Raw genomic sequence first — 22,097 nt, 5'->3', positions numbered from 1 at the left:
TGTTTGAAAAGTTTCAGAGTAAATATCCTGGTTTGTTTTGGTTATCAGATGTTGAAATGCTAATCTGGCTTTATGACACAGACATTTTCAAGTTAGCAAATGTTATAGAGAGAGCATGGAAACAGACAAATGGTCCTTTATCCTGTTGTGTAAATATGATGGTTTTGTAAATGTATAGCCACTTCTTTATGTTTAATAGAGTCTTATTCGCCCATATGGGCTGGGGACATGTCGTGCATGACACTTACATAAAACTTATTCATTCATGCAGAACAAGCTAGGTTTTGAATGGAAACACTCACCCCACCCCTCGAGTATCTTCCCTGCTTCTCCCGGAACTGGAAACCAACATTTCAAGAGGAAACTGGATAGCGCTTAACGCCAGTTGCCTTTTTCTAAGTCCAAAATGTCTTTAGTTGTCTGTAACTACTAATGGTGTTTGTTTTGATGGGAACTTGTCCTAAAGTTAAAGCGGTAGCTGCTGGCTGTTTCCTCTTCTCTGGTATTATTGAGTGGAGAACCTCTCACACCAGTGGTGTTCTGCTGCTAAATATGCTAGCATGTAATGAGTGGAGGACCCAGGGAAGAGCGGAAATGTGGGGTTCAGTGAGAGCAACAACTGGATGATCCAAAGTTTGATTTCGGTCCCAAACGTGTTTTTGGCAGAGCTTTTTATTCATTTTTTAGCCATAATATGCTATAACATTGTTAAGGGGCATGAAAACAAATATTAAAAGCTAATTTGTTTTTCAAATTTGTCATTGTAGCTCTAACCTTTCTATTCAGTTAGATGTAATCTGCACTTTGCAAAACTGAGGTAATTCTAAAAGGTAGGGATGCACGTTTTCCAAAATTTCTATAACCGGCTATCGACGCCCCTTAATGGTTAACAGCCGGTTAACCGGAAATAAAAAAAACAATTTAACCCCGTTTCAACATTAACGGCAATTAGAGTGGGGCAAAAAAGTATTTAGTCAGCCACCGATTGTGCAAGTTCTCCCACTTAAAATGATGACAGAGGTCAGTAATTTTCATCATAGGTACACTTCAACTGTGAGAGACAGAATGTGAAAAAAAAATCCATGAATTCACATGGCAGGATTTTTAAAGAATTTATTTGTAAACCAGGGTGGAAAATAAGTATTTGGTCACTTCAAACAAGGAAAATCTCTGGCTCTCACAGACCTGTAGCGTCTTCTTTAAGAAGTTTTTCTGTCCTCCACTCGTTACCTGTATTAACGGCACCTGTTTGAACTCATTATCTGTATAAAAGACACCTGTCCACAGCCTCAAATAGTCAGACTCCAAACTCCATTATGGCCAAGACCAAAGAGCTTTGGAAGGACACCAGGAAAAGAATTGTAGACCTGCACCAGACTGGGAAGAGTGAATCTACAATAGGCAAGCAGCTTGGTGTGAAAAAATCAACTGTGGGAGCAATTATCAGAAAATGGAAGACATACAAGACCACTGATAATCTCCCTCGATCTGGGGCTCCACGCAAGATCTCATCCCGTGGGGTCAAAATGATCATGAGAACGGTGAGCAAGAATCCCAGAACCACACGGGGGGACCTGGTGAATGACCTGCAGAGAGCTGGGACCACAGTAACAAAGGTCACCATCAGTAACACACTACAACGGCAGGGAATCAAATCCTGCAGTGCCAGACGTGTTCCGCTGCTGAAGCCAGTGCATGTCCAGGCCTGTCTGAAGTTTGCCAGAGAGCACATGGATGATACAGCAGAGGATTGGGAGAATGTCATGTGGTCAGATGAAACCAAAGTAGAACTTTTTGGTATAAACTCAACTCGTCGTGTTTGGAGGAAGAAGAATACTGAGTTGCATCCCAAGAACCCATACCTACTGTGAAGCATGGGGGTGGGAACATCATGCTTTGGGGCTGTTTTTCTGCTAAGGGGACAGGACGACTGATCCGTGTTAAGGACAGAATGAATGGGGCCATGTATCGTGAGATTCTGAGCCAAAACCTCCTTCCATCAGTGAGAGCTTTGAAGATGAAACATGGCTGGGTCTTCCAACATGACAATGATCCCAAACACATCACCCGGGCAACAAAGGAGTGGCTCCGTAAGAAGCATTTGAAAGTCCTGGAGTGGCCTAGCCAGTCTCCAGACCTCAACCCCATAGAAAATCTGTGGAGGGAGTTGAAAGTCCGTGTTCCTCGGCGACAGCCCCAAAACATCACTGCTCTCGAGAAGATCTGCATGGAGGAATGGGCCAAAATACCAGCTACTGTGTGTGCAAACCTGGTAAAGACCTATAGTAATCGTTTGACCTCTGTTATTGCCAACAAAGGTTATGTTACAAAGTATTGAATTGAATTTTTGTTATTGACCAAATACTTATTTTCCACCCTGATTTACAAATAAATTCTTTAAAAATCCTGCCATGTGAATTCATGGATTTTTTTCACATTCTGTCTCTCACAGTTGAAGTGTACCTATGATGTAAATTACTGACCTCTGTCATCATTTTAAGTGGGAGAACTTGCACAATCGGTGGCTGACTAAATACTTTTTTGCCCCACTGTAACTGGTTAACTATGTACAGTTATGGTCAGAAGTTTACATACACTTGTAAAAAATACAATATAATGGCTCTACTGAGTGTCCCATTATTTCTAAAACTCAGATTTTTCTCTGATAGAGTGATTGGAACAGATACTTCTTTGTCACAAAAAACATTCATGAAGTTTGGTTCTTTAATGTCTTTACTATGGGTTAACGGAGAAAAGTGATCACATTTGCTGGGTCACAAATATACATACAGCAACATCAACTAGCAATTTTGGTGACTTACAAACGTGTCAGTGAACTGAGCTTCATAGCATGGCCTCTTAACTTCTTGTGAGTGATTATGAGTGACTACAGCTGGTGACTTCTCTTAGGCCAGGTAAATAGGGCTCATCGGATACAAACGCCCACAAACGCTACAATGGGAAAGTCAAAGGAGCTCAGCATGGATCTGAAAAAGCGAATTATTGACTTGAACAAGTCGGGAAAGTCACTTGGGGCCATTTCAAAGCAGCTGCAGGTCCCAAGAGCAACAGTGCAAACAATAGTTTGTAAGTATAAGGTGCATGGCACTGTTTCATCACTGCCAAGATCAGGAAGAAAACGCAAGCTATCACCTGCTGCTGAGAGAAAATTGGTCAGGAGGGTAAAGAGTGAACCAAGAATCACCAAAAAGCAGATCTGCCAAGAATTAGAAGCTGCTGGAACACAGGTGTCATTGTCCACAGTCAAACGTGTTTTGCATCTCCATGGACTGAGAGGCTGCCGTGCAAGAAGGAAGCCCTTGCTCTAAAAGCGGCACCTTAAGGCTCGACTGAAGTTTGCTGCTGATCACATGGACAAAGATAAGACCTTCTGGAGGAAAGTTCTGTGGTCAGACGAAACAAAAATCGAGCTTTTTGGCCACAATGCCCAGCAATATGTTTGGAGGAGAAAAGGTGAGGCCTTTAACCCCAAGAACACCATGCCTACAGTCAAGCATGGTAGTGGGAATATTATGCTGTGGGGCTGTTTTGCTGCCAATGGAACGGGTGCTTTACAGAGAGTAAATGGGATAATGAAGGAGGATTACCTTCACATTCTTCAACATAACCTAAAATCATCAGCACGAAGGTTGGGTCTTGGGCGCAGTTGGGTGTTCCAACAGGACAATGACCCCAAACACACATCAAAAGTGGTAAAGGAATGGCTAAATCAGGCTAGAATAAGGGTTTTAGAATGGCCTTCCCAAAGTCCTGACTTAAACCCCATTGAAAACATGTGGACAGTGCTGAAGAAACAAGTCCATGTCAGAAAGCCATCAAATTTAACTGAACTTCACCAATTCTGTCCAGAGGAGTGGTCAAAGATTCAACCAGAAGCTTGCCAGAAGCTTGTGGATGGCTACCAAAAGCGCCTGATTGAAGTGAAAATGGCTAAGGGACATGTAACCAAATATTAGCACTGCTGTATGTATATTTGTGACCCAGCAAATGTGATCACTTTTCTCTGTTAACCCATAATAAAGACATTAAAGAACCAAACTTCATGAATGTTTTTTGTGACAAAGAAGTATCTGTTCCAATCACTCTATCAGAGAAAAATCAGAGTTTTAGAAATAATGGGACACTCAGTAGAGCCATTATATTATATTTTTTACAAGTGTATGTAAACTTCTGACCACAACTGTACATCCCATAAAAGGTGTCTGCAGCAGGAAAGAAACTATTTATTCATGCATAACTCTGTTACACATGTTTAATTCTTAGGTCAATTCAAATTACGCTTAGCAGCGGCAGCAGCTAGCTAGCCAGCTAGCAGAGTTTAGCCAGAATAAGAACAGAACAACAAATAAACGTTTGTGTGTGAGCCATAATGACAAGATTGAGTTTATAACATACATTTGCTTTGGAACTGACTTTACTTAGTCTAGCTGTTAGCTTATCAATCATTTCAGAATGAAACTATTTTTCCAAACTAAGGTTGTTCAAAGAGCTATCTACAGCAGATAAGATACCGTTTAAAACCTCAACGCAGAAAAAAAGACTTACTAGAGGTAACCAAGCGGATTTTGTTCCAACTGCAAATGTATTTGGTCAAATAAAAGCTGCTAAACCAGTAGAACCAACAAAGCAAACTGCACTCATGGACCTGGAGAGATTACGAATGGAATGCACTTTGGATCAAACCACCAACTCATCTGAACAAAAGGCTGACTGTCCCAGGCGAACATTTTCGTCTTTACCCCTCTTTTACTCCCTCCCTGATCCCCGTCACCCACCCACCCACCCACCCACCTACCTACCTGTGGTCTACGACCGTCACAACGTCGCTGGCCAAGAGGGGGAGCTTGTTGGACTCTGAAAAGTCTCTTGTAGCTTGAACTTCTACTGGTCTAGCCTTCAAAATAAACAAAAACAGTGTATATGGAAAGATATGGACCTCCAAGCCGGAATAAAAAAATAATTCCAGATTTCACATCATTTCAAACCTCAGCAGTCATTTTCGTGAGCTGGGCGAAGGTGGGCCTGTCCGACCGGTTTAGGGCCCAGCAGCTCCTCATGACAATGTACAGCTCTTGAGGGCAATCCTGGGGTTTCTCAAGCCGCACCCCCTCCTGTTCCACACGCCACAAAATCTGACAGCAAAAAAAAAAGAAGTTGCGTGACACCAAACTCTGAGTCACGAAGGAGTGAAAGGGCAGGGAACGAAACGTGCTCCACACACAAAAATAGCCCCACACAAAGAATGTTCAGAAGGAGGCACGTCGGTACCTGTTGACCTGCCAGACCCAGCCACGGTTCATCACAGTACGTAAACATCTCCCACATGGTGACGCCAAACATCCAGACGTCCGAGGAGTGGGAGAAGGAGCCTGAGCGGAGGCTTTCTGGAGCACACCTGGAGGATTAAAGGCGAAACCACAAAAAACCCGAGATTCTAATAAAAATCTGCATTTTTCATTCCTTCACATTTAAAACACGTTCTCCTTTTCTAACCAAGCAAAAGGGATCCTCTTATGTGCTCCCATGACATAATGGTCTCTGTCTTGGGTCAGGCCTCGCATCAGGCCAAAGTCCCCGATCTTCACCATCTCCCTGGAGGACAGCAGCACGTTCCTGGCTGCCAGGTCCCTGTGGATGAACCTCCGGCTCTCCAGGTACTCCATACCCACCGCGATCTGGGTGGCAAAGAGCCAGAGGCGCAGCAACGGGAACCTGTACTGACGCGCTCGCAGGGTGTCATACAGAGAGCCAAAAAGGGCCAGCTCTGTCACCTGGAGGAAAGAAAAATAGTGAAGTTTGGGTTGGGAAAGAGAACATTTAAAACATTTGTTGATACAATATCCTCTAACCATTTTGAGGGGCTGAGTGAGGACCACGCCGTAGAGTCGGATGATGTTGGGGTGGTCTAAGGACTGCATGATGGTCACTTCCTGGAGAAAGTCCGTCAGTGTGTTCGTATGTCTCGACACGCTGTTCCTCAGGGATTTCACCGCTACGGGAACCTGAGAGGGAACCACAAATTAAAGTGGGGAATCAGACGTATCCAGGATGGATATCCATGTGTTCCTTTATTTTTTTTAGCACATTCAGTTACAGATATTTGAAAAGAAACTTACCACTCTCCCTGAGGGAGAGTGCCACTCCCCCCTCCTCACCACCCCAAAGGACCCCGAGCCCAACTTGTCCCCTAAAGCCAGCTCACTATCCTGGATCAGACAAGGCAGAGTCCGGCTGACGACCTCCGGGTTCTGAACCGGGCCACCTCCGGCCTCCCCTCCATCGGGACCTTTAAACACCTGTGTGTATGAATAAACTCATAAAAACTCCCCGTTTGAGTTAATAACACAACTTCTCCAACATCTGACATGTCCAGACCTTGGGCATCCATGATCGTGCGCGTGTCTTGTACCGTTTCAGTGCCTCCAATAATCGTCTTTGTGCTGAAAAACAACAGAAAAACTAATAAAACTGAGACATTTTAGGTTTTATCCTTTATCCTTAATCATTTGTAACTTTAAACGTGTATTTTCTTGGCACAGAGGCAACAGGTGTAGGGGTTAAAGGTGAAGGCTTACTTCTGACAGCCAGCATGTGACGAAACGGTTCGTTTATAGGAACCAAAGTCGTAAAACGAAACACGGATCAGCGGACCAGGACAAGTCCAGAATAAACTTTAACCATTAATAAAAGCCTGGAGTAGCTCTTCGCTCTAAACACCCATTAGAAATATTTGTGTCTATAACAATAAACAGACTGTTGTAGGATCAGTCGTCACATATAGCATTTAAATAATTTCATGCTTGATTAGAATCTTTTTTTTTGTGTGAAATTAAAAATAAACATGAAAATGTTCCAAACGCCTGGTATGTCAAAACCGAGATCTCTGTAAAATAATTTCATTAGCGTATTAATAGTTTATAGATATAACATTCATTAATTTGTAAACACTTCATAAATAAGTGTTTATTACACTTTAAGTAAGGGCAGTTGCGTAGGGAGTAGGCCTTGGCTCCACCCCTTTTGCACCCTTGATCTGCACTTATCCGAAACCCACATTGGTGCAGACTTTGGTCAAGGGTATTACCCACAATCCATTGCTGCGTGGGAACTTATCGTCAAGTTCAGCAGTTGGAAAGTTGCGTTGCATATCTGTTGAAAAATACTGACGACAGTACCGATGTGTATTTACGGACGATATGCCAGCCATTAAGTAACTATTCTGTTTTAATATCATTTCAAGCAGCAAAGTAGCTCAACAGCGACAGGCATCCCGGCTTACGAAGTCGTGGTAGATGACAATGCTCACTGTCCTAATTCTGCAGTTATTTGCACACCTGCTTACTACTCCCTCAAAGCCTTACATGCACTTCCATTAAGTGCACTTCCACTAAGTGCACTTCAGAGGACTGTAGGCTGCAGCGCGGTTATTGGGACTGGGCCAAAATTGACAGGTTTCTTGCCAAATGTTGATCCAATAGTCCTTAGTCAAAAGTGATTCATGTGGAGTTCAGACTTAGTTACCACCTTGTAAACCCAGAGAGCATTTTTTACTTACAATATTGTACTTCATGGCTGCATTATGAATCCTAACAATTATTAAAGGAAGTCTTATAGTTGAGGTTAAAACATGACAATATTTATTATGACTAATGAACACGTCTAAAAGCCAGTTTTACCCTTTACAATAAGAAACCCCTTTGATAGTTGTGAATATTCATAATGCAGAGATAAAGCACAATATTACACCCTAAAATTAGCTGTGTTTACGAGTAGCATTAAAGGCAGGGGGGCGTACTGTGTGAAGTTTACCAAGTCGTTTGTGAATTGGACACCACTGATTGTGAATTGTGTGAAAATATGTAAATCTACATTTTTACGAGAGCCCAACCTTTTGAGGACAAGCGTAAATCACACACTTAAAAGCGACGCGTATAAAACCCACTGAGAGCAACTGTCTACATTTATAGAGTCGGATCTGACGACGAACACACACCTTTCCCACAAACTGAAAGTCAGTGTTTTAGCTGTGACGATAAATATATCTGGTATGACCTTGTACCAGGTACTTTTTAGGGTATAAAAAGTACTAAACATGGATGTTTATGGGGGTACATTTTGGTACTTATGAGGTATATAGTATTACAAGATGCTTACCTGGTACGTATGTACAGGTTAAGTACTCGGTAAGTATAGGAGTACATACAGGGAACCAAACAGGTAATAACCATGTACAATACAGGCCAAATGTTTGGACACACCTTCTCATTCCATGCGTTTTCTTTATTTTCATAGCCGTTTACAAAGGCACCAACAAGTGCTAAACACCTCTGGGAACTCCTTCAAGACTGCTGGAAAACCGTTTCAGGTGACTTCCTCTGGAAGCTCATCAAGAGAATGCCAAGAGTGTAGAAAGCAGTAATCAGAGCAAAGGGTGGCTGTTTTGAAGAAAATGGAATCAAAAACATGGTTTTATTTATTTCACCTTTTTGGGTTGAGTACATAACTCCTCATGTGTTCATTCATACTTTTGATGCCTTCAGTGAGAATCTCCCAATGAAAATGGTCATGAAGATAAAGACAACACATCGAATGAGACAAGTGTACACATAAGTACATTTGTACCTCTGTAAGTACCTAGAGCAGGTAACAAGTCATTTCATTATACAGCCTAATTTTTGCACAGATCATGTTTAAAGTTTAAGGGTGTCTTATAGCATGTTTATGATGTTAAGTTACTGTAAATTATGTTTTTTCATGAAGCCGGGCGCTACAGATATCGGCATCAGCTTATATCGTATCAGGTCTAATAGACTATACTGGTAAAAAAAAAAGCCGATATAGTATTTAATAATGAAGTTTTAGTCAAGTGAGGCTTCCCTATGTGTAGTTTTAAAATTTCCAGTAAAATATGATGTCTGTAGCCTACACATGGAACATGAAAATAAAAAGAAACCTGGAAGAGACATTTCTGTCTCAGTGGAGTTTTAAAGAGCTCCTGAACAACCGAACTAGGTATTTAAAAATATAAGTCCCTGAACTAGTAAACTAAAGCGGCTCACAAAAGCCCTTAAAAATGAAACTCGAAGATGATTTAGTCAAACAGTTTTGGAAATCGCTGATCTGTGATCTGGAGAAGAGGCCTTTGCAGTTCCTGTGAGCGTGTACAGGTATTTATTGAAGCTTACCCGGTTTGCTGATGCCGATCTGCTCAAAGTCGCACTCCTTGACGTAGGAGAAGTGCTCGACACGGGTGATGTTGAGGCCATCTCGGATGCGTACGTAGAACTTCTCCAGCTGGACCTCGGCCAGAAGCTGGTACAGCCACTCAGTGTCCTGATCCATCAGCATGACCCGGCCCACAAGCCTGCAAGTGTCAAGGGGATTAAAGAGCTGTATTTGTGGAGTTCTTACCACAAATGTAGGTTTGATTTTATTGTTCAGGGTGTGAACTTAGTTTCTGGTTCATTTAAATAAGTTAGTAAGTAAATAATATCTTGAGAGATTTTTAATATTATTATTTGCAGCATCTTGTAATAACTTTGGTTTCTCCTTGTTCGTGTTTCTGGGGAACAGTAGATGGTGACACCAGTAGCACAGAGTAAGGAAAATTGTATCTGTCCTGCAGTCAAAGTTAAAATAAAAACATTTGATAACAAGCAGGTCATTCAAAGGGCGATGCAGGTAATGAAGGCAGCAGTGGGATTCAAACCCACAACCACAAAAAGACAGAGAAAGGAGTTAGAAACATTTTGTTTACCTTGATAAAACCACAATACTGATTTTATGTATAAACAATGTTACAATGACAGTTAAGGCATGTAAACAGGTTCAGACACGGTTAGGTATTAAATGGGCCATTCCCATCTGTACCTGGTCAGCCCCAGCCTGGCCCGGTTGATTCCACACATCCTTGCTTAGGTATGCAAGAAATGCAGTCATAGACATTTTCAGCTTCTAAGTAATCAGCATGATAATGAATGATAATGAATTAAGCATGCCTTAAGCCCATGTGGATTGATTCTACCCACCGATCACAGGCTTGCTCTAATGGAAGGTGTGAATTTGCTGACCAGCTTATCAGTCAGCAGTGGGTGTGTTGGCCCTGGTCAGCCTGAAGCAGACCACCCCAGAAATGGGCCATTCCCATCTGTACCTGGTCGGCCGGGATAGCATACCTTGCTTACATATCTTGGCGGCCTGACGTTTTTCAGGATACAACGAGACTGTTTTTCAGCCCTCTTTCTGAGGTGGTCTGCTTCAGGCTGACCAGGGCCAACACACCCACTGCCCACCCACTGGTGGTAAGCCGGCTCATCAGTCAGCAAATTCACACCTTCCATTAGAGCAAGCCTTTGATTGGTGGATAGAATCAACCCACATGGGCTTAAGGCATGCTCAAATCATTATCATTCATTATCATGCTGATTACCTAGAAGCTGAAAATGTCTCTCACTGCATTCCTTGCATACCTAAGCAAGGATGTGTGGAATCAACCGAGCCAGGCTGGGGCCGACTGGAGCTATCTGGGCAGGGCCGACCAGGTACAAATGGGAATGGCCCAAGAGTAGGGATGGGTACCTTTGACATTTGAATCGATCCGGTACTAATTCCCGGTACCTACGAGTCGATACCGGTACTTAACGGTACCAATTTTCGATACTTTTGAGTGTTTATTATTTTAATTCTCTTTTATAATTAAATATATATTTTTCTCTATATATAACCATATTTGATAAATATCACGATAAATAACATACAAGTTTGTATTTTAACATCGTCCTTGTAGTTTTATAAGCTGATAATTAAACTGAAGCAAACATCTTTACTGTGTATCTTTATTCCTTTTGCCGTCCTTTTTCATTTGATTTTTCCTACTGGGAAGTTAGAATTTCCGAGGAGAAAGCGAACGCACCATTAGCTGATAACAACGGTGGCAATGGAAGCTAACATATCAAGCTAACGTTATCTTTAACAGTTTATTTAGCTGCTGGAGCAGATTAAAACGATGATGCCTCAAACTTAGATCGTTGTCACTGGTTTTACCTTCACCCAATCACCCGTCGCATTTAGTAAAGTAAAGCCAAACTTTAGAGCGCGTTCATGTTCTTCTAGTCGGAAATTCGGAGTTCCGAGGAGAAAGCGAACGCACCATTAGCGAAACGGAAGCTAACAAATCAAGGTAACGTTATCTTAAACATTTTATTTACCTACTGGAGCAGATTAAGATGAGGATGTCTCACTTAGATCGTTGTCTGTCGCTAGTTTCATCACCCAGTTACCCATCACATTTAGTGAAGTGGACCCAAGCTTTAGCGTGCGTTCTTTCTACCATGCTTGCTCTGTTTACAACGGGCTCGCAGGGACCGGTGACATAACGCTTTTGCGCATGCGCAACTGTCTTGGCAGTACCGAAACGAGGCACCGTTTGAAATGACGTGAATCGGTGTTCGGTCGGTACTATGGAATTCGGTCGGTACCTTAAAAAGTACCGAATTCGGTACTCATCCCTACCCAAGAGGGCTGAAAAACAGTCTTGTTGCACCCTGAAAAACCGCATTACTCACCTGCTGATTGAAGTCAGGTGTGATGAAACAGAGTTAAACTATACCGGCCCTGCAGGACAAGGAATGGGCACCCGCCTGCCTTAAGGTTGGTTTATGCTTGATGCGTCCGCGAGGTCCGCGCGGCGACATTGCATCATTTTAACAACCACGCCCCTCCACCGCGTCTCCGCACGGCCCAAAATTTCCGCAACGCGCACCTAGGAAAATTTCTAACCACGCGGACGGTCGGACGCGGAAAAACATGGCGGACCGGCAAGAACTAGTATGGCAGAGGTTCGTAAATACAGACATTTGTATGATTCAGCTCTCAGAGATCACCGTGATCAACATGTTAATAATTCTTGGAGAGAAATAGCTCGCACTGTCGGAAAAGACGAGGACGCTGTTAAAAATGCTGGAATGCCGTGTTGTAAACAGTAATTTCTACTTCTATGGTGTAGTGTGTGATGCATGCCGTAGAGCTTCATGCTGCCCCCTACAGTTTGGGAGAATATTGGCTCACCGCAGAGACAAGCCGCATGAACCATAAACGCTGCGAGTTGTGAAGTGTGTTCCATCCGCAAGCCGCATCAACAAGCGGAAAGTGAATGCGTCAAGCATAAATCAAGCTTGAGAGCATTACAATGACACCGGGATATACAGATTAGAAATTAGACAATATCTGAACACAATTTTACATTTTCTGGACAATTACTTCAGATGTTTTTGCATTTAACGGTTACCCAGTGATTTTTTTATGTATGTGTAAAAAAATGTTTAAAACGAGTTTGTATTATGTCACTCTAAACATTGGTTCATGGGGGTCTCGAACCTGCAATTTGCTCTTTAAAAAGGTCTTTCACTGAAAAACCATTTTTACTTATCATTTTTTTTTTAATGATTGATCACTGAGTTTTTCATGCAGGCTGATTGTGAAAATAGTCTTCTACACCTATCTCCTGCATTGCTAGAAGCTAACTGTTAGCATTAGCAACTCCACCACACAGCAGAACTCCTCCAGACTTGTGTTACTTGTAGAGATAAAACATCAATGTTGCAGAGCAAACAAAGTCAGTGGTAGTCATGTGGCTGTTATCCAATCAGAGGCAAGACGTCCAAATTTCAGAGAATAAAACTCTAAATCCAGTCGTCTGAAGCTAATTTCTTCTCCGGCTGAATTCCCCATGTGGAAACAGGTGCATCTGAGATCCCTTGAGACGCTCTTGGTCAGCTTGCTTCTCACACTAACCCCCCCGTCAGGAATCTTGATGTGACCTTTGACCCAGCTCTCACCCTGGATTCTCATGTCAGTTCTCTTGTTCACTCTTCCTTCTTCCATCTCAGGAACATTGCTAAGCTGAGTCCCATTCTGTCCCACTCTGAACTTGAGACAGTTCTCCACACCGTCATCTCCTCACGCTTAAGACTACTGTAACTCTCTTTTCACGTGTCTGAGCAGAACCTCCCTGTTCAGAATACCTGTGCTCGGCTTCTGACCAAGTCCTCCAAACACACCCACATCACCCCGCTTCTCCTCCAGCTTCATTGGCTGCCAGTCAACTTCAGGGTTCATTTCAAGATCCTGGTTCTGGTCTATAGGGCCTTACATGGACAAGCACCATCTTACATTGGTGATCTTCTTAGTCCCTACACCCCCAGCAGGTCCCTGAGGTCCAGTGATCAAAGCCTACTGGTTGTGCAGCACCAGGCTAAAAGGTCAAAGGTGATAGATAATTTGCTGCTGTGGCCCCAGACTCTGAACCGCTCTCCCCCTGAGCCTGGGATCAGTGGACTCAGTGGTCTCCTTTAAAAAGCAGCTGAAGACTCACCTGTTCAAGCTGGTTTTGGTGTGACCTTCATCACCCTATCCTTGTTCTGCCTTTTCCGAGATCCCCTGATTTCTTCTCTCCAATTCATGTTCTATCTCCCTTTCCTTACATTTTTCTATCACAATTTTTATTTCTTATTTCTTCTCATTTTAAACATATTTTTAATCCTTTTTTGAAATCTTTCTTATAATAAAAAATTGTTTTGTGTGAAGCGCCTCGTGATTTTTACCTTAAGAGGTGCTATACAAAAGATTGTTTTCTAAATAAATAAGCTGGGATGTTTCTGCCATTTGTGGCTCCAGGTCACTGACCCCATGTTAGAGGTTTATGAGTTCTCATTAGCTACTAAAGTTAGCCCTAATTGAACATATACAAGGTTTTCTCATCTCGTCTCGTCTTCTTCCGACTATCCGGGTCCGGGTCGTGGGGGCAGCATGCTAACCAGGGAGTTTCTTTCTTTCTCCAACGTGTCCTGGGTCGACCAGGGGGCCTCCTGCCGGCAGGACATGCCTGAAACACCTCCCTGGGGAGTTGTCCAGCAGGCATACAAGATGCCCAAACCACCTCAACTGACCCTCTCGATATGGAGGAGCAGCGGCTCTACTCCGAGTCTCTCCCGAATGTCTGAGCTCCTCAACCTATCCCTAAGGTTAAACCCCGCCACCCCGTGGAGAAAACTCATTTTGGCCGTTTTTTTTTTTTTTTTTTTTTTTTTTACCGTGTCCTGTCTGGCTGTGAAGCAAGCAGAATTGATGTCTGAATGCTGGTGACAAGCCTTACAGATTTATTCTCAGGTGGAGCATCAAAGCGTTTGCTTTTAATATCACGCCTGATACTTAAAACTTTATTGTTATTGTTGCTGAATGCTTTGTAATTCCGACCAGACACGGAGACAGAGGTGAAAGAGAAAGGAAAAGAAAAGGTGGGGGGAGAGAGGGGGGGGGGGGGGTTCCACAAAAATAAACAATAATGAACAAGAGTCTGCTTCTAGACCTGCAGAAAAAAGACAAAAAAACCAAAGGGACACAAAAAAGGGACACAACAACAATACGACAAGATCTACCTCTCACTGCGTCAACTTGATGAAAAGAAAAAATAAATATATATAATCAACATTGCTTAACTGAAGAATCACGATAATAAATCGCAACATATTAAGTGCCCACCATAGTCTTAAGACCTGTGTTTAACGTGCCCAAGCCCATACTTTTGAGAGCACCATGTGAGCACCTGTGTGTGTACACGCGCTTGTTTATTTAAGGTTTTTCTATAGGAGCGCCCAACAGACAGTGTGAGGAACCACAGATCTGCCCCCCAAAGATGCGCAGGAGACGGGGGGAGCTCCAAGTCCCAGAGATCCAGGCGCTGCCCCAGAACGCAGGAACCCCAAGGAGACTGCAACCAGGAAGGCCCCCGCCCCCCTCGAGATGCACAGAGGATCGCCCCGGGGGGCCACAACCAGCAGCCGGCAGAGTCCCCGGAGATATCAGCGGCAAGCCCACAGGCCCGCCCGCAACCTCCCACCCCCTAGCCGGCCGAGCCCGGGACCCAGCGACCCGGGACCCAGGGGCGACCACCCCCGCCGGGGACCCAGCAGAGCCCAGGGACCCAGACCCCACCAGGCAGCCACCGGGATCTAACAGGCAGATGCCAAAATCTTTAAACCCCCAGACCCGGTTGCCACGAACACTCAGGCAGACCAAGGCACAAGCCCCCACACCAGGTGTGGCAGGGGGAGGGGGGACAGAGATCTATATCATCAAGAGAAGTTCCAGGAGAGGGGAGGACCCAAAGGCCCCACCTGACATATACAGTCATACACAAACACAGTCACACACTCCCTCCCTCATGCTCACACATGCACATACAACCCAAGACTTACAAAAATGCACGCCGGACACCCACTCATGCTCCCCATACACACCCTATTAACTCTGGTCCAGGGACTGCTGCACATTGGGTACAACCATCACCGGTAACCAGAGTTTGACCCTTTCTGCTGGGGTGCTGATGAGCAGGCTCCCCCGCCCAACGCTGAGCACAGCAACCCACCACCCGAGACCCCAACCAGACGGCCAGATCTCCCTCCTAGCCTCCAGCCCCAGGAAGCCCAGCAACAACAGAGGTGGCTAAGACCCCTAGTCTCCCTCCGCCTGCTCCAATATAGTGTTGTGTGATCATGAGGTGTATTCCATGGCTGTGGTGAGTGGGCAGTGCAGGCATCATCCAGCATATACCAACTGATGCCACCGCACCACCCCAGTTACACCCTCAGCCATCAGTGTCTAAGTGCGGTTTAAAATTGGAAGTGGGCACCGGCACTCGGGAGGAGGCTGAAATATCCCCCTGCCAAATGCCGTTGAATGTGCTCACTTCCAAGGCCCTAAGTGTGTGTTTGTGTGGAATGTCGTCAGTGGAAGTGTATAAGGTGCAAATAAAATTGGGGGGCAGGTTTCCACAGGAATGCGGAAATGGGGTCCATACCCGCACTCCCTGACTTGCCCACCCCCCAAGGTCCTATGTGTATGTTTGTGTGATGATGTGAGGGAGCAGGAGGAGAGAAATATGCGGGGATGGGGAGGAATGGCTGGTTGGGCTTAGCCCTCCAGGAGGCCAGCTCCCCTACTGGCCCCAATAGGCACCTCTGTTGTCCAACCACCACCCAGGGCATGGAGACCCCAGCCCATCCTGCCAGGGCCCAAAGCAGCAGCATTACAGAGCCTCACGGAGTCCGAGGGCACCAAACCAGCCCCACCCCAGCAGAATATCTATGCCCACCCCTGCATTTGCACAACTTCCAGAATATATAAGAAATGGGACATCCAGGTAAGGTTGGGTCCTCCCCCTCCTGGACCTCCCCCTCCCCTGTGATGGAACGGCAGAGGAGCCAAGGTCTACCTGAGGCCCCCGAACCCAAGGCCCCGCCCAGATCCCCACACGGGGCCAGCCACCCCCAAACCCTGAGCCCCCAGGCCCCCACCCAGACCCGCCCAGGGGCATTGCAGCCGCCAGGCAGTGACCCATGGCCGCCGCCAAGATCCCCAAGAGGCCCCACTCACAACCGCCAGCAGTCCACCCCCCGAGGCAACCCAAGCACCTCCAGAGGGGGGCAATGGCCCCCCAGTCCCAGACACCCCCAGTGAACCCACCTCCAGGGAACATCCGGATACTCCAAACTCAGACCCCACACACCCCCACCCACACCATCCCGCAGGACAACATCAACGGCCCCCCACCCTCGCTATGTGATGGAACCATTTTGGCCGTTTGTATCTGCGATCCTGTTCTTTCGGTCATTACCCTGAGCTCATGACCATAGGTGAGGACTGGGCGACTGGTAAATCGAGAGCCTTGCTTTCCGGCTCAGCTCCTTCTTCACCACAACAGATCGGCTCAGCGTCCGCATCGCTGCACGCTGAACCGATCTGCCTGTCGATCTCCCGATCCCTCCTTCCCTCACTCGTGAACAAGACCCCGAGATACTTGAACTCCTCCACTTGAGGCAGGACCTCTTTCCCCACCCAAAGTTGGCAACCTGCCCTTTTTTGGTCGAGAACCACAGTCTCAGACTTGGGAGGTGCTGATCCTCATCCCAGCTGCTTCACACTCGGCTGCGTAACTCCCCAGCAAGAGTTGCAGGTCAGAGCATGATGAAGCTAAGAGGACCACATCATCTGCATAAAGCAGAGATGAGATTCTGCTGCCACCAAACTCCACACCACGGCTGCACCTTGAAATCCTGTCTATAAACATTATGAACATGGACGTAATTTTCACTTTAGAAGTGGGGGGGGGGGGGGACACGGGGGGGGGGGGGGGGTCTTTACAGTATGTTCTAATGGGAAACAGGCTTCAACACAAACGGTTGTTTTCTGCTTGGTCCTAGAGCTCAACCTGTGTCAATTTAATATAAAGTAATATTGTTTTTGGATGGTAAAAAGTGCAGGGGTCAAAACTTGACTTTGGAAAAAGTGGGGGGGACATGCCCCCCCCCCCCCCCCCCCAAATTACACCAATGATTATGAACAGGACCGATGACAAAGGGCCGCCCTGGCACAGTCCAACCCTCACAGGGACGGGATCCGACTTACTGCCGGCTATGCGGACAAAACTCACGCTCCTCTGGTATGGGGACTGAATGGCCCTTAGCAAAAGACCATCCACCCAATACTCCTGGAGTGCCCTCCACAGGGTGCCTATGTGCCTTCTCCAAATCCACAAAACACGTGTGGATTGGTTGGACAAACTCCCATGACCCCTCCATCACCCTAGCAAGGGTAAAGAGTTAGTCCACAGTTCCACAGCCAGGACAAAACCCACATCGCACCTCCTCTGTCTGAGGTTCAACTAGTGACCGGACCCTCCTCTCCAGTACCCTGGAGTGGACCTTTCCCTGGAGGCTGAGGAGTGTGATCCCTCTATAGTTGGAACACACCCTCTTGTCCCCCTTTTCAAAAATTAGGACCACCACCCTGGTCTACCACTGCACAGGAACTGCCTGATGACCACTCAAAGTTGCAGAGACATGTCAACCAAGACAGCCCTACAACATCCATAGCCTTGAGATACCCAGGTCAGATCTCATCCACCCAGGGGCTCCGCCGCTGCATAGTTGTGTGACTACCTCAGTGACTCCTGCCCCAGAGATTGGACAGTCCATCCCCAAGTCTCCCGGCTCTGGTCTAGAAGGTTTTCTGTGCTCCGATTATTGGTATGCTAATTCTCTTATCTGTATCTGTTTATTTATAGATAGCATACTCTTTAATTCAGCTAAGATAGACGAGTAATTGATGGATGTCCTTTTGTGAAAAGGGAAAATGGAGTGTGTTTTGTGTGTGTAGGGGGGTTATGGAGAAAAGGAAAAGGGAGTTTTCCTTGGAGCAAAACAAAAACAGAGTTTCAGGAATAATATGACAGAAAAACAAAACTCAATGTTCTGACATTCAGAGTGGCATGAAACCAGTAACCAACCCGTCTCTAGTTGGAGCGCAAATCTGGATGTTTGCTGATGGCAGAGTAAACATGATGCTTGTACATCACTCTTCCAGACGTTCACACGTTAAAGTAAAACCAACCAATTGAGAAAATATGAGAGAGAGAGAGAGAGAGAGAGAGAGAGAGAGAGAGAGAGAGAGAGAGAGAGAGAGAGAGAGAGAGAGAGAGAGAGAGAGAAGACTAAATGTCCCAGAGAAAATCGGTTGGACTCATTTGAAACTCAGATATCAACGATCCCACAGGGAATTCTGCGTCTTTGTGAAAGACAACTGGAGGGCTGAAACATTAGCTTGTTGGTGTTGTGAAGCCACCAGTTCAACCGGATCAACTCCGTATTTATGAAACTGCTGAGATAACACGGAGGGGTGAAACCACGAGACTGACTCTGAATTTCCTGAATCCTGACTTTCATTTTAGTTATCTTTACAGTAAATATTTATGGGTCCAACACTGAGGGGAAAACCACTTCCACGTCACTGAAACTGAAAGATTTTCCCCCTGACTGACAGAAACTCAGCCTGCTGCTCATGAATCTCCTGAAGACGAGTTCACCTCTAAATAACCTGCTAATGATCATATTCCTCAGTAGGGCGGTGAGTCAAAGAGCTTCATGTTCTCCTGTCTGATAGAAAGTACAGGCCAAGACATGCATTCGTCTCCCTGAGCAACTCCCAAAAATGAGGATCAAATAAATATTGCTGACTACAAACATAATTAAGTTAAATAATTCAAAGATGGTAAACACACAGGTATGGGTCAGCTAGTGTGTACAGAGCGATGAATGTTTAACCTGTTAAGCTACTGAAAATCAGCCTGATGTGGACGAGAAGTCATCTGGAAAACTGGTCTCACTTTATGACTCCAGCTCTGTTATGAATGAAGGAATCCTTTAGTTTACTCTGATGATTCCTGTTTTCTCTGTAGGAGCAGGTCCAGCCAGTGGACAAGCTCAACTTTTTAAATTAGAAAGTGCACACTTTAAGGACAGTATGTTACATTAAAATAAATGGTTACTAATGATTATTATTGATTTTTACTTAAATAAGTTGTATTAAAACTTCTATTAATTGTTAATTATCTCTGAATAAATTTAGGTAAATGAAAACAAGACTCGTAAACATGATAAATGTCTTATTAATTCTGATATTTACCGTTGATGTAAAGCGGCTCAGCCCCCAATCTGATGGCTGTTTCCTCAACCACTCACACCCAGGAACAGGTGATTCATGTCGGCATCGAAACACGCAGAGACGTCGGTGGGTCACCGACCATGCGACCAGATCCAGGCTGGGGTTCGTTAATTCAAGAGAAATGTTTTAATAAAATTCTTGAATTTATTTTTTACTGACTCGAACAAAGCGTTCCAGCAATCTACCTGTGTGTTACTGCAATGTTTTTCAGCTATTCCCTCCTCCTCTTCCTAGTTTCTCACTGACCACACCCACCTCTTCCGGACTGTTCTCTCACCTGGAGCTTGAAGGAAAACCCGCCAGACAGTAATAATCTACCTGCAGAGCTCAGAACACCCGTAGTTAAAAGATTCACTATCAGGTAGATGTTTAGCCAACTCAAATGAGTTAGTACAATTAATAATAACTTAATCCAAATTGTGAAAAATATGTATTATATAACATATCTAAAGGAGTAAAAAAGTACAGTGGCCCAGAAGTAAAAAAAATAAATAAAATAAAGCACAAAAGACAAAAAACAACAAAAAGCTCCATCACAGCAAAAAACCTTCAACAGAAGTTGGCATAAATATAAAACAGAGGTAAAAAAAACTGAACTTGAAGTTGTCAAATTTGTCTTGTGCTCTAATACATGATATACTATCAATTACGTTGAAAACAAGGTTAGTAGGCTAAATGAGAGGCAACAGCTATAGTTTGATGTTATTGTAATTGTTTTATTTTTTATTTCAACTGTTGTTAAGTTATGGCATCTATAATAGTTCTGTTGAAGCGTTTTGCTGTTGTGTAGTCATAATTATGTGTGTAGTGACTTTTGTGTATTTTCAAACCTCAGAAAAATAACCCTGTGTTGTGCTGCTTCCTTTAGCTGCTTGGATTTTATGGTTCCCTTTTACTAGCTCCCTAATTAGTTGTTCAGAAATTGTTGGTAAAGGGGTTTTAAAATAGTGATTTATTGTGTTTGTTAGGGCTAACTGTTAGCTTTAGGGCTAAAAGGTAAGGTGTCAGTTTTGCTAACTAAAATGACTTTGTAGTCTACACAGTTTAGACCAAATTGTGATGAGTTGTGTTCAGCTACAGTTCAATAAAAACCTTAAACAATGTTTTTGTTTAAAAAAAACATGTTAAGTTAGTTCAAACAGTATATTTTTAGCTCTATGGCTAAAATATTTAATGCAACAGTTTGGCTAATTGATTACAATTTAACAACAAACAAAAGAGAAATACAATGTCATCTAAAATAAAATTGCTAAAGTCTATTCAGACCCAAAAGACACCAAATTTTGTGTGCATTAGCTAAAACCTAAAATGAAGCTAATGTTTCTGAACAGACTGGACTCTGAACGTTTTATTGAAAGAAAATAATCAAACTATTGTCACATATGTCTATTTTAGTGTTTCCTTTTAATTTTATTGTTTTTCTTTTACAACATGCCAGTTAATCTGTTTTGCTGAGTTACATAAATGAAAGGGGTGGGCAGTCACCAGCTACAAGTCAATTAATTAATAAAATGTAATTTTCCCACAGCCAATTATCTCCATTATTCATATTTAATTACATCTATTTCCAAACAAAAACAGCCATGAGCAATAAGTAAAATAAAGGAGTGGGAATGATTTTGCTGCTGCCAGACAAGTTTGACCGGATATTTCTTACAGCCCAGCAACGCAGCACAGTGCAAGGTCTGTCTTAACTTTGCACTTCCTGGTGCAGAAAGTTTACAAGTTACTCCTCCCTATTTTCTTTCCTGAAATAACAAATACAACATGGTTGCCAACTGATTAGGAAAAGCCGGGCTGATCTATTTCCATATCCTTTATGGACTCAACTCATTTGCAGAGAAATGTGTATTTGATGATACTCTGTTGCAATAACAAAATTGATTAAGAGGACATTTGGTGATCAAAACAAATGTTGCCAAAAAGCCACCTGACAGGTGTTTTATTTAGTAAGCAAGCAGCTTATTTATAAAGGATGAGCAGAGTTAGAGAGTGAGGCCAACAGGAATGTTTGCCTTTTTCCTGGTGTCATTTTACAGTGTCAGATATAAGGACTGGGAATGTGCAGATGTGGGGATTTGGATGAGAATCAGCTGAGAACTAGCTCACTGAGTTCATCATTTTTAAACGCAGAAATTTAAACAAAACCCAGGAGATGTAGTGAAACGGTGTCATATCTGAAACTGAACAATGAAAGTGATTCATAAATAAGTAACTGAAAGATATACAGTTACTCACAGTTTTAAGTGTGAAAGGATATAAAGTGCTTGTGTAAAAAGTCCATACTGAGGTCAGACAAAATGTTTAAAAAACCCCAACGTTGACTCATTTAGAAAATTGAACATGTTGATTTATTCACAATCTGAATAGCACAGGCTAATAAACACGAGAAAAAAACAACTAAAAACTACAAATAAAATACTTTTTTCAATAGATCAACAAACTAATTTCATATGAAACACAGATTAAATCAATTCTTGAGGAAAAGAAAAACATTTATTATGTTAAATTCAGAATTC

At 43.8% G+C, this 22,097-nt stretch overlaps 1 protein-coding gene across 2 annotated transcripts in view; it reads right to left on the bottom strand.

Moving 5' to 3' along the window:
• tnk1 (tyrosine kinase, non-receptor, 1) overlaps nucleotides 1–19,839 on the bottom strand; it is a 32,574-nt gene extending 12,735 nt beyond the window's left edge. The window contains exons 1-10 of one of the 2 annotated variants that reach the window (XM_015946916.3): nucleotides 19,764–19,839; nucleotides 19,540–19,675; nucleotides 9,207–9,385; nucleotides 6,397–6,461; nucleotides 6,138–6,317; nucleotides 5,871–6,023; nucleotides 5,515–5,792; nucleotides 5,290–5,416; nucleotides 5,007–5,153; nucleotides 4,821–4,915 (exon numbers count right to left, since the gene is read on the bottom strand). In XM_015946916.3, coding sequence (XP_015802402.3) covers nucleotides 4,821–4,915; nucleotides 5,007–5,153; nucleotides 5,290–5,416; nucleotides 5,515–5,792; nucleotides 5,871–6,023; nucleotides 6,138–6,317; nucleotides 6,397–6,461; nucleotides 9,207–9,369 — 1,208 coding nt within the window. In that variant the 5' untranslated portion in view covers nucleotides 9,370–9,385; nucleotides 19,540–19,675; nucleotides 19,764–19,839. Of the gene's footprint in view, nucleotides 1–4,820; nucleotides 4,916–5,006; nucleotides 5,154–5,289; nucleotides 5,417–5,514; nucleotides 5,793–5,870; nucleotides 6,024–6,137; nucleotides 6,318–6,396; nucleotides 6,462–9,206; nucleotides 9,386–19,539 lie in introns of both variants that reach the window. The other variant, XM_015946915.3, reaches the window with a different exon arrangement.
• Nucleotides 19,840–22,097: the final 2,258 nt, after the last annotated feature.

Source organism: Nothobranchius furzeri, chromosome 2 (genome assembly GCF_043380555.1).
Source record: "Nothobranchius furzeri strain GRZ-AD chromosome 2, NfurGRZ-RIMD1, whole genome shotgun sequence".
Lineage (NCBI taxonomy): Eukaryota > Metazoa > Chordata > Actinopteri > Cyprinodontiformes > Nothobranchiidae > Nothobranchius > Nothobranchius furzeri.
Note: the sequence above shows the minus strand (reverse complement) of the source record. Positions and strands in the feature narration are given on the sequence as shown.